The 12,029-nt window shown below is 41.2% G+C and overlaps 1 protein-coding gene across 1 annotated transcript in view; it reads left to right on the top strand.

Annotated features, from left to right (window-relative positions):
- Rtel1 (Regulator of telomere elongation helicase 1) overlaps positions 1-12,029 on the top strand; it is a 168,671-nt gene that overhangs the window by 223 nt on the left and 156,419 nt on the right. Inside the window, exon 2 of the mRNA XM_067144670.2 lies at positions 8,666-8,781. Coding sequence (XP_067000771.2) covers positions 8,680-8,781 — 102 coding nt within the window. The 5' untranslated portion in view covers positions 8,666-8,679. The remainder of the gene's footprint in view (positions 1-8,665; positions 8,782-12,029) is intronic.

The following is a 12,029-nucleotide window of genomic DNA, read 5'->3' as shown; positions in this document are numbered from 1 at the left end:
GTGAGGAGTTCTAGCCCATCGACCTCTTTCAGGCCTTATAGGTAGTGTGTGGTACTTTTTTTAAGGGATCGAACTGGCCAGAATATGGCCTGCGCCCCTTGTTGGGCGGGTGGTGCCCCTTGCGAGGCGAATGTTGCGGGGGGGGGGGGGGGGGGACGACGTTGGCACTCTGTTACCAGAGGCCAGCGGGGTAAGGGGTGGAGCGGTATCGGGTGGAGGGTCACCCATCCATTGGGTGACCACGCCCGATGTTGCTTAGTCTTAGCTTTTCCTTTTTATTAAATATGCTCAGAACAAGTAAGGGAGGTATGACAGGGGAGTCAGAGAAGGTGCTGGCGCTGTGGCAGGGGTATACTGATGAGGGCTTGATGAGAGGAGTTAAATCGTCTGGGTGCAGGGCGGGTATCAAACAGGGGGGATTAGCTAATGATTAGCTGTCTGCCTGGTAGTGGAGGCAGGTTTAGGTTCGAGAGTAACTGGGTAAGGAGCATGTTTAACAGGGTGGAGTTGTCAAAGCTTGGCGGGGCAGTATGCTGGGTAGGTGGCGGTACTGGGTTCGAGTGAGGAGTTACTTGGTGTTTGGGTAGAGGGGAAGGATTGGAGTGAGTGTTCAAGTGCTGAGAATGTCTGTAATGTACCCTTATTGCCTTCTTTAAAAAGGGGCAGCCAGGGAAGGAGGCGGTGTGACTACCTTCGCAGTTCACGCAATTCGCCTGGTCCCTCGCAACCTTGCAAACGGTATGACAGTGGGGGCCACCGCATCTGTTGCAGCGGGTATCTTCTGGGCACGAGGTCGCAGAGTGGTTTAATTTGAGGCAGTTGTAGCACTATGTAACAAGAGAGGAGGTGCGGGGTTGTGTAATTGTTTTGGAAGTATGAGGTGTTGTTGTAGGTTTGGGCATGGGGGCAGTTTGGTTACGCCTGCTCCCAGTTTGAGTGTGTTTGGATTGTGTGTCCTTGTCCGGTTGTGAGATTGAAGGGGTCTCACTTCTGGGCTCGGGAGGTGGCAGGGAGTCGGTGAGTGAGGGTGGTGAGATTGTGGAAGGTGTTGTCTGTAGATCAGGTGGAAGTGTGATGTCAGATTGAGTAAGTCTGGTGATTTTGGGGGGGGAGGCGGGAGAATAGTGTTTGGCTGTGTTTATGATTGATGGATGGGGAGGTCTTTGACACCTGGTGGGTGGTCTGTGGTGGGATAGAGAGAGGAGGGGTGGGTGTCTCAGGTGGGAGTGTGAAGTCAGTTTGAATGGCCATGTCATCAACCTCGATTAGCTGTTTACAAGCGTAATAGAGCACCTTGAAGCAATCCAGTTGGTCAGCAATATTGAGCCAACCTTCTCTGTCGTGTGTGAAGATGAGGACATAGCCATTTTCGAGTTCCTGAAGGAATTGGATGTGACGTTGGACGGGAGCAGTGGCTGTAGTTATGACTTGGCGGAGATTTTGGAGTTTGGTGAGATTGCCGTAGGGGTCATCAGTGGGTTTGAGAGGGATGACGATAGGAGTAAATGTGGTATTTAGTACTTTAGTGCGATGAAACAAAGGGGAGAGGTGGGGGGACTTGGGCGGTGGTGGTTTGGAAGTTGGGAACGGATTCATGGCTGGGATTGTCGGGGTCCCAGCTACTCAATCCACCAGGATTAGCCCGACTGGAGGGGCCAGGGGGGGTGTGGTGAGGATGGAGCACATAAGGGTCAAACTCCGAAGAGGACCAGAATAAAGCGCACTCAGTGGGCACCAGTCATGTCAGGTGTAGTTTTAACGGATCGCGCCGGGACAAGACACGAACAGGTGATCCACTGAGTATTAGACAGATTTGCTTCTTGATGCAGGTCAGCCCTAGGTATGGGACGGGCTGGTCGGAGAACTGGTGCGAATATGGCAGACCGCAGAACGATGGTACCCAGAGTATATCCGGGAGGTCGGACCGCGCCAAGAACTTGGCTGGCTCGTCGCTGATAGGCTGGCTTTGTTGGGGCAAGCGGGGGCTCGCAGCGAAGGCAGAGCGAGTGGGGAGTGCTGGCGCTTGGCGGGCGATGATGGCGAGCTGGCAGGGTGCAGCTCGGTAGGTAGCTTGATTCTTCGTCGTACTCAAGTGTTCAGGCTGAGGGTGGTGTGTGACAGTGACATTTGTGAACATCGATTGCCTTACTTATGTCTTTGCAAGGCAGTATAAATGGTATGTTATAACGCCTATGTTTACGAGATGCTAATTGGATCAAAAGGCCCTTACATTTATTTATTGTAATTCAGTTCGCAGGATAAATAAAGTTATTTAAAGTGATATGTTTTTAATATTAATTGCTTGCAATAAACCTGCCTGTGTTGCCTGGCAGTACATCTTTAGGTCAAAATATTTGGGAAAAAATGGCTGGAATGGTGTGTTGTCATGTAGGCAATGTCTGGCTCCAGGGCTAAATGGTTAGCGTGCTGGCCTTTGGTCCAGTGGTCCCTGGTTCGATTCCCGGCCGGGTCGGGGATTTTAACCTTAATTCATTAATTCCAATAGCTCGGGGGCTGAATGTGTGTGGCGTTTTCAGGATTAGAAATCATCCTGGGTAGGGCCCTCATCTTCACGGACATGCAGGTCGCCTAATAGGCCGTCTACGAGAAAAAGACCCGCACCAGGCCTCTCCGGAGGCCATACGCCATTATTAATATTATTATTATTATTATTATTATTATTATTATTATTATGTAGGCTATTGTGGTAAAACTGAAGTTTCAGTTATGAGATGTCCTATATTGAGATCTGCAGAATGTCCAAGTCAGGTAATTGGTCTTTCTCTGCTAATTCACTCACAGAGAAAACACTCATCTAGAGAGGTTAGTTGCCATTCTTCTGGAATGTGTTGGCAGTTTCATCATTTATGAATTACATATTCATATATCACAGAGGTTCACACTACTCAGCAATGTACCCAGCGACACAGTACGACGACAGATGAGCATTGTACCCATTACAGAGAAGATGTGCAATCTAATTGAGTTATCTTCCTCACAATATCGGTCTCGATAGCCAAGAATAACGGCCGAGAGGATTTGTTGTGCTGACCACACGACATCTCGCAATCTGCAGGCCTTCGGGCTGAACAGCGGTCACTTGGTAGGCCAAGGCCCTTCAAGGGCTGTAGTGCCATGGGGTTTGGTTTGGTTTTCAATTGTTAATAATCCTGATATACAGAAATTACAGCAAAAAGGAGTCAAAACTAACAAACACTGAATTTTAAAAAGACTCAATTTATGGAATTCAAGGCTTCTAACTACTGTGACGAAACTGCTACACTGATGGGACCATCACCCTACCTAAAGAAACTCATCCGCCCGAAGCTGTTGGTCACCTTAGGGGATCGGGTTATTTACTGCCACCGGACTCTCAGCATTGAGTCTCTCTGTATCCGTACTAGGGTAACCGGCCAGACAGTAATAATGTCCATAAATATCAGTTTTTTCATTTGATTATTTTGACCATTTTAACCATGGTCAAAGCCACCTACTGGACAAAATTGCCAGAGGTCTGAATCACTGTGATGGGTTAGAGAATCTGAAAAAAAGGAGGGATAGATTAAAGTTGAATGTACTTGGTATGACTGAGATGTGTTAACTGGAAGAGTCAAATTTCTGGTCAAGCAACTTCACAATTATTAACTCAGGATCAAGTAAGGAAAATGCAGAAGTTAGCTTAATAATGAATAAGAAAATAAGGCAAGCCAGTGCTCAGTACTTAAGCTAAGGTATAAGATTTAATATAACATGTAAAAGGAGATGAAAGGTATTATCGGCACACTTTTTAGCGATAGATTTACACCCTAGTGCTGAATCGGTCGACCTCGGCAATCTTCGAGATTCGTACTGGCAACCTTTGAAACACAAACTATGAATCGCTTATGCATCGCTGTGCGACATTTGGCGTACACTTTACGTCCTAGTACTGTTGTTGTTTACACAATAAAGCCAAACTATAGAATTCATGCTAGCAACAAGATTTAATCAAGAAATGTTATATAATGTGTGTGTGACACAGTTGTTGACTTAAGATAATAAAGGTTTAGAAAATTCATATCAAATGATCATATTATTGATTCAATTCAGATTTCATTTCCATTCAGTTGGCAGTAGTACCGGAACCAAGAGAGCTCCCTCCTTACTTCTCATCCTGTATACAAATCTATTGCTAAAAAGTGTGCCGACAATAATTGCTAATTGCTATGGGATACTGGAGTACAATGGTAGACCATGGAAGTGAAGGTAATGAAATAGGAGAATATAGACTAGAATAAAGAAATGAAATAGGAATTTGCAGATAGAATTCTGCATTGGTTATAAATTAGTTCTTGCCAACAGTTGGTTCAAAAATGAAGAAACCTAGGAAGCCTGTACAACAGAATCAGCTGTAAAGGGAAAGAGAAGCAGAGGGAGACCTAGAAGATGATGATGATGATGATGATGATGATAATCATACTCTGTATTAGACTTTGTACAGTTAGGTAGAGATTCAGAAACCAGGTGTGTGATTACAAAACCTTTCCTGAAATACACTTTGAATCTGATCACAACTAAGTCTTGATGGTCAAGAAATGCTGACTAAAATTGAGCAAAAAAGAAACAAAAAAGTAGATACTGGAAAAGAGAAAAGAAATCCACGAAGTGTGCTTCCAAAGAATTAACTGAAGAGATTGAAAGAAACTATAGATAAAATGGACAGTCGTAGGGAATAAGATTAGTATGGCAACTGATGAAAAATATAGACGGAACCAAGATCAAGTGGGAATTAATGGATAACTGAGAAACTAGAAGAACCTACTTGAGAAGTTAATAACGAACATGTTGGTTGAAGCTAAGGTTATGAATCATCTGTAATGTTGAGGTGGTGTGAAGAAGAATGATAAGAAACCTAGGAAGCCTGTACAACAGACTCAGCTGTAAAGGAAAAGAGAAGCATAGGGAGACCAAGAAGATGACGATGATAATAATCATACTCTGTATTTATCAATCAATCAATCACTACTGATCTGTATTTAGGGCAGTCACCCAGGTGGCAGATTCTCTATCTGTTGTTATCCTAGCCTTTTCTTAAATGATTGCAAAGAAACTGGAAATTTATTGAACATCTCCCTTGGTAAGTTATTCCAATCCCTAATTCTTCTTCCTATAAATGAATATTTGCCCCAATTTGTCCTCTTGAATTCCAACTTTATCTTCATATTGTGATCTTCCCTACTTTTAAAAACACCACGCAAGCTTATTCGTCTACTGATGTCATTCCATGCCATCTCTCCACTGACAGCTCGTAGCGTACTGCTTATGACTTAAAGGGCATCTTCAGCTGTATACAATCTTAAAAGTATTACACATAATATTAAAAAGAAGCTAGAAAATTAGCCTTGTAACCGTATTACTTAAAATATTGGTACATATAATGTGAAAATGGAAAACATTTGATAAAATCATGGTAAAATGTCAATGGAGCACTGTCTATGGTCATTTTAAAATCATTTGGTCTGGGATAAAAACTTCTTAATAAATTTTGAAGTTCTAATAAAATGGTTCAATTCAATTTGTCTGTTATTTCTCCTAATGCGATAGTACATACAGTTTTTGTCTAACAAAATAAAAGCGATATCACCAACACAGAAAAAGATATCTTACAAAAGATGTGGTCACGGTCGCTGCTTTTGTCATTAATGTGAAGGTAGTAAAACACTCGAAGGGTAGTTGAAAGTGATGTGGAAACTGAAGCCTCGGTATACGATCATGAGAAATGTGGATCGTCATGTAGGCATAATTTTGCAGAGTACCCTTGCCAAGAACTTTCAATAGTCTACTGGAATAATTGTTCTCTGTAAGGAGAAGAAAATAAAGTCTTAAAAAAGTTGTAAACAAAAAGAGAGAGAGTTCTTCTATTTGACTATATTAGAGTGAGGACTTACGTGTTTGTTATAAACAGTTACCCACTACCTTCCATTATATCAGTAAACACTCTTCTGTTGGCTCTGTGTCTTATATTGTATCTGCAGAGGCAGTGGTGAACTCAGGGGGGAAGGGGTTGAGGAGTGTGGAAGGGAGGAGGAGACAGGTGGAGCTATCTGTGTCGAGGCTGACGAAGGAGCGGAGTTATCAAATTTGATGGAAGCGGGCTTGCTATTCGGAGAGCTGGAAGGAGCTTTAGAGCGTGAAGTATTATACATATTAGGGATCCTAACTTTATCTGAACTAACCGTATTTAATAATCTAGGTGTTAATTCATGTAATATAAGTGGACAAAAGTATTGAATAGGTGGATTAATAAATACCTTCATTGGTTTTTAAGTCATAACAACTTTCAATATGGATTAATCATGAGGTTTATAACATGTAACATACCACTTAGTCGAGCAGCTCGTCGTCTTTCTCCCAAGTCTTCCCAGCCCAAACTTTGCAACATTTTTGTAACACTACTCTTTTGTCGGAAATCACCCAGAACAAATCGAGCTGCTTTTCTTTGGATTTTTTCCAGTTCTTGAATCAAGTAATCCTGGTGAGGGTCCCATACACTGGAACCATACTCTAGTTGGGTCTTACCAGAGACTTATATGCCCTCTCCTTTACATCCTTACTACAACCCCTAAAAACCCTCAACCATGTACAGAGATCTGTACCCTTTATTTACAATCATATTTATGTGATTACCCCAATGAAGATCTTTTCTTATATTAAGACCTAGGTATTATTTGCACACTTTTTAGTGATTGATTTTTGTACAGGGGTGAGGAGTAAGGAGGGAGCTCTCCCGGTTCCGGTAATACTGACAACTGAATGGAAATGAAATTAGAATTGAATCAATAATATGATCAATCGATATGAATTTTCTAAACCTTTATTATCTGAAGTCAACAAATGTGTGTCACACACACATTATATAACATTTTTCAATGCGAATCTTGTTCCTAGCATGAATTCTGTAGTTTGGCTTTGCTGTATAAACAACAACAGAACTAGTACATAAAGTGTATGCCAGATGTCGCACCGCAATGCGTAAGTGATTCATAATTTGTGTTCCAAAGGTTGCCAATACGAATCTCAGAGATAACCGAGGTTGATCGATTCAGCACTAGGGTGTCCATGTATCACTAAAAGGTGCGCGTACTATACTTACAATGATCCCCAAAGGGAACTTTCACTCCAACTCAGTAATTAAAACTGAGAGGACTTTTCGTATTTGTGAAACTCACAACCTGAATTTAACTCCATTTATCATCATATCATCCATCTCACAACATTATCGAGGTCATTTTGCAGTTACTCACATCTTTAACTTATTTATTACTCTGTACAGAATAACATCATCTGCAAAAAGCTTTATCTCTGATTCCACTTGTTTACACATATCATTGATACATATAAGAAAACATGAAGGTCCACTAATACTGCCTTGAGGATTTCCCCGATTAATTATTTTAGAGACAGATAAAGCTTCGCCTACTCTAATTCCCCGAGTTCTATTTTCTAGAAACATAGCCTCAAGTCCAGTTGCACTCATTTTTGCCAGTAGTCTCCCATTATCTACCCTATCAAATGCCTTAGTTAGGTCAATCACAAAACGGTCCAATTGACCTCCTGAATCCAGGATATCTGCTATATCTTGCTGGAATCCTACAAGTTGAACTTCAGTGGAATAACCTTTCCTAAACCCAAACTGCTTTCTATCAAACCAGTTATTAATTTTGCAAACATGTCTAATATAATCAGAAAGAATGCTTTCCCAAAGCTAACATGTAATGAATATCAGACTGACTGGCTTGTAATTTTCAGCTTTATGTCTATCACCCTTTCCTTTATACACAAGGGCTACTATAGCAACTCTCCATTCATTTGGTATAGCTCCTTCATGCAAACAATAATCAAATAAGTACTTCAGATATGGTACTATATCCCAACCCATTGTCTTTAGTATATCCCCCAAAAGCTTATAAATTCCAGCTGCTTTTCTAGTTTCCAACTTTTGTATCTTACTGTAAATGTCATTGTTGTCATAGGTAAATTTTAGTCACCTCCTCTATCTGGACATTATCCTTGTAACCAACAATCATTACATACTCCTGACTGAATACTTCTGCCTTTTGAAGATCCTCACATACACAGTCCCCTTGTTCATTAATTATTCCTGGAATGTCCTTCTTGGAACTTGTTTCTGCCTTAAAGTACCTATCAAATGCCTTAGATAGGTCAATCGCGATACAGTCCAAACTGCCTTCTATCAAACCAGTTATTAATTTAATGTTGTGAGATGGACAGTAGGCAACGGTATGATGATAAACAGGGTTAAAAGTTCTTAAAGTACTTATTTATTGATTCTAAGACAAGATATATGGAAATAGAAGGTAATGGACATTCAAGAGACAGCAAGGCTGAACATTGTATAATGCAAATGTAGATTAAACAAAAGGAACTATATATTGCCACTTCTCCAATCCTAGTTTGGCAGTCTTTTAGGTCATCAGTTAGAATGAGGCAACTGCTGTGATTTGATGAGTTTTTTAACTAGTAGTTGTGATAGAGAAAATATCACCTCTTTTCTACCCAATTTTGATTAGTTTTACTAAAAATCTCTTTTTTTTTTTTTTTTTAATGTATCATTTCCTGTTCAGTTGTAATGAGTCAATTTAATGATGTTGCTTGTGATTTTTAGGTGTCGTCGAGGCAATGCCAGAATATATGATAAGTGGTGTTCCTGTTAGTTTTCCTTTTGAGCCATACGATGTGCAGGTCACATACATGGAGAAGGTCATTGAATGCCTTGAAAAGGTGAGTGATGAAAATGTATTAAAATATTTAAAGTGGCTTTACTCCAGAAATAATTATATTTGTTTGTTTGTTACAATGAGCCATGGAAAGCTACGTCCATTAAAATGACGCCTTTTTTACCATCAGTTTCCCTTTTCCAGCTCCTGCTAGGTTGATGCTTTTCTATCTTCCTTTATGCACCCACTGTTGCTGATCAACTGTAACCCCCCTGGTGGTCGTGATCATTAAGGCACAATGTCTGTATGGTCTGACAGCACGGTGAGCTGGTTCGAGTCCCATTGGTGGAAAAGTATTTCTCCCTCAGAATGTTAGCTGATAGGGCAGAAGTGGTGGTATACAATTTCTAATCACTAGAATGTGTGCCAAAAGCTTGGATTCAATTCCAAACCTCTCCGCAGTGTTCATATTGCACGAGGGCTAATTGTGCTGTTGATGGCAACCATGGGGTCCTTAGTTGAGTCCTGGCATTGCTTCCACTTGCTTATGCCAGGCTCCTCACTTTCATTTACCTTTTCCGATCTTGGTCAACTCTTGTTCTTTTCCAACCCTGACTCTATTAGAGCATTTGAGAGCTTGGGAGTCTTTCATTTCCACGCCATTTGTGGCCCTTGTCTTTCTTTGGCTGATACCTTCATTTTTTCCTCTCTGATTAGTGGTATATAGAGGATGGGTGCCTAATTGTACTTCCTCTCAAAACAATAATCACCACCACCTCGTCTGTTGGATAGAGACATTTAAGTCGTGAGCAAACCCCTTGTTATTATCATTTAGACTTTCACGGCCCGTGTAACTATTTATGAAGTATATTTTGGGCTTATGCCATGTAATTAATTATAAACACACACTACGCGTTTCGAAAGGAACCTTGCCTTCCTTCATCAGGAGACAATAGAGAAATGAAAACGACGCATTAAAGGTTGCTAGGAGAAAGCAACAAGGAACTTGAATTGGTGCCCTAAGATGTAAAAGGGACGCCATTTTAGCCCCATGCTAGAGAGAATGATTGGCAATGGTAAAGCATTATTCTCTAATGGTTCTGATAATAGGTAGCCATGATTCACTGAGGTTGTAGCCTGTATCACGGTTGAAATTATCTGGGTGTTCACGTATTTTGATGACATTAATTTGTTGGGAAAAACAACAAGGACAGTTAAAGAAGTATTTGAAGACTTAAGTAGAGAAGGCAAAGAGATTGGACTTAGGATCAATGAACAAAAGACTAAGGTAATGGTGCAGGCTCGAAGAAGGAAGTATACAGATGACCAACTTGTCCCTAAAGGATCCAAAGTGTAGGTGATGGATGAGTTTAAAATATCTTGGCGTACATCTAACCAACAAGAATGAGGAAATGGTAGAAATACAAGCAAGAATTCAAGCTGCCAATAGAGCATACTTCACAGTACTACCTCTTTTCAGAAGTAGAGATATAAACCAGAGCCTAAAAGTTATGCTATACAAAACCCTCATTCACAGTATAGTGATGTATGGAAGTGATTCGTGGACCCTCCCAAAGAAAGCCATGGAGAAGATAGATTCCTTCGAAAGGAAAATCCTGAGGAGAATTTATGGACCCATATGCGTACAAGGGGAATGGAGAATTAGATATAACAATGAACTATATTCCCTGTATGGAGGGGCACCCCTGTCGCATGCCATTCGAATTAAGAGACTTAAATGGGCAGGTCATCTAATTAAGATGGAAGAACACCGAATCCCAAAGAAGGTAATTTTAGGAGACTTTGGAGGAGGAAGGTCTGTGGGAAGGCCACGTAACAGATGGGAAGGTGGTGTACATCAGTACGCAGCACACATTCTCAAGATCCGGAATTGGAGAGTTGATGCGCGAGATCGATAAGTTTGGCGGAGAGCAACAGGGGAGGCCATGACCCGAAAACGGGCTGTTGCGCCATAGGGAGGGAGGTTTACGTATTTCAACCACTTCCCTGATCATTCTCGGCCGATATTACTTTATACGGGCAAGATCATCCACTCCTTGGAACAAGACATCATAATCCGGTGTTAAGGCTTTTTTTTTTCTATTGGCTTTATGTCACACCGACACAGATAAGTCTTATGGTGACGATGGGATAGGAAAGGCCTAGGAGTTGGAAGGAAGTGGCCGTGGCCTTAATTAAGGTACAGTCCCAGCATTTGCCTGATGTGAAAATGGGAAACCATGGAAAACCATCTTCAGGGCTGCCGACCGTGGGATTCGAACCCACTATCTCCTGGATGCAAGCTCACAGCCGCGCCTCTGACTGCATGGCATAGCTGATTTATCAGGTTGGTTGAGTCTGATACATCTGGTATGTTCTTTGATGTGAGTACATACCGTTCTCGAAGTCTGCCCAATATATACCTTGCCACAAGTACAGGGAACTCTGTAGATACCAGGTTGTTGCAATTTAGACAAGCTATCCTTAGTTGGTAGCAGGAGTTGCCTAATCTTAATTGATGTTTTGTATGTGGTACTTACGTAAGATTTTAGCAATATGATCCGTCGTGTTATGTATGTAAGGTAGGTAAGCAGTTCCTTTTACATCTTTTTCCTTAACAGACGTCCAAATTATGTGTCGATTTCAGAACCGTTGAGATCAAAGCTCTGCTGTAACCATTGCTCTCAAAGGTGGTTCTCAAGGTGTTAATTTCCTCTTGTAGAGCTGACACTTCACAAATCCTCCTGGCCCTGGTAGTCAGAGTTGTAAGGATACCATGTTTCTGGGAGAATCTGCGTGGAGATATTTATAGAAGAGTATGAACTTTTTCTCTCCCACTGTACAGAAGAATATTTTGGAATATCTCTGAAGAGCAATCTTGCAGTGCGAGGAGCTAAGCCTCGCGGTAACATTACGTCAGCTAGTGGTAGCCAGTAGCACACATGCTTGGTGTCGCATGTTTTAGAGTTGACATCATGGCTGACATCATGGCTGCTTAGAGTCATTGTGACTCAAACCCCAGACACTATTCATGAACCTGAAATGTAACAAGAAATTCATGTTGAAGTAAATCTGAACCTAACTGCATTTTAAAACAAGTAATTGATAAAAATTTGACTGTAGTAGAAGTAACAGTTTTTTATTTCATTTTTCAGATTTGGCGATTTGGAGCTGATATTCTTCAGATCAATATTAGGAGACAATTTTAATTTTTCTGTAATTTTTGGACTATGAATAGTTGTTTATGAACCAGAAGTGTGACTGTTAATGCGATAAAGACAAATGCAAAACTCAAAATATCTCAGTACCATG

This window comes from Anabrus simplex, chromosome 3, assembly GCF_040414725.1.
Source record: "Anabrus simplex isolate iqAnaSimp1 chromosome 3, ASM4041472v1, whole genome shotgun sequence".
In the NCBI taxonomy this organism is placed as follows: domain Eukaryota; kingdom Metazoa; phylum Arthropoda; class Insecta; order Orthoptera; family Tettigoniidae; genus Anabrus; species Anabrus simplex.
Note: the sequence above shows the minus strand (reverse complement) of the source record. Positions and strands in the feature narration are given on the sequence as shown.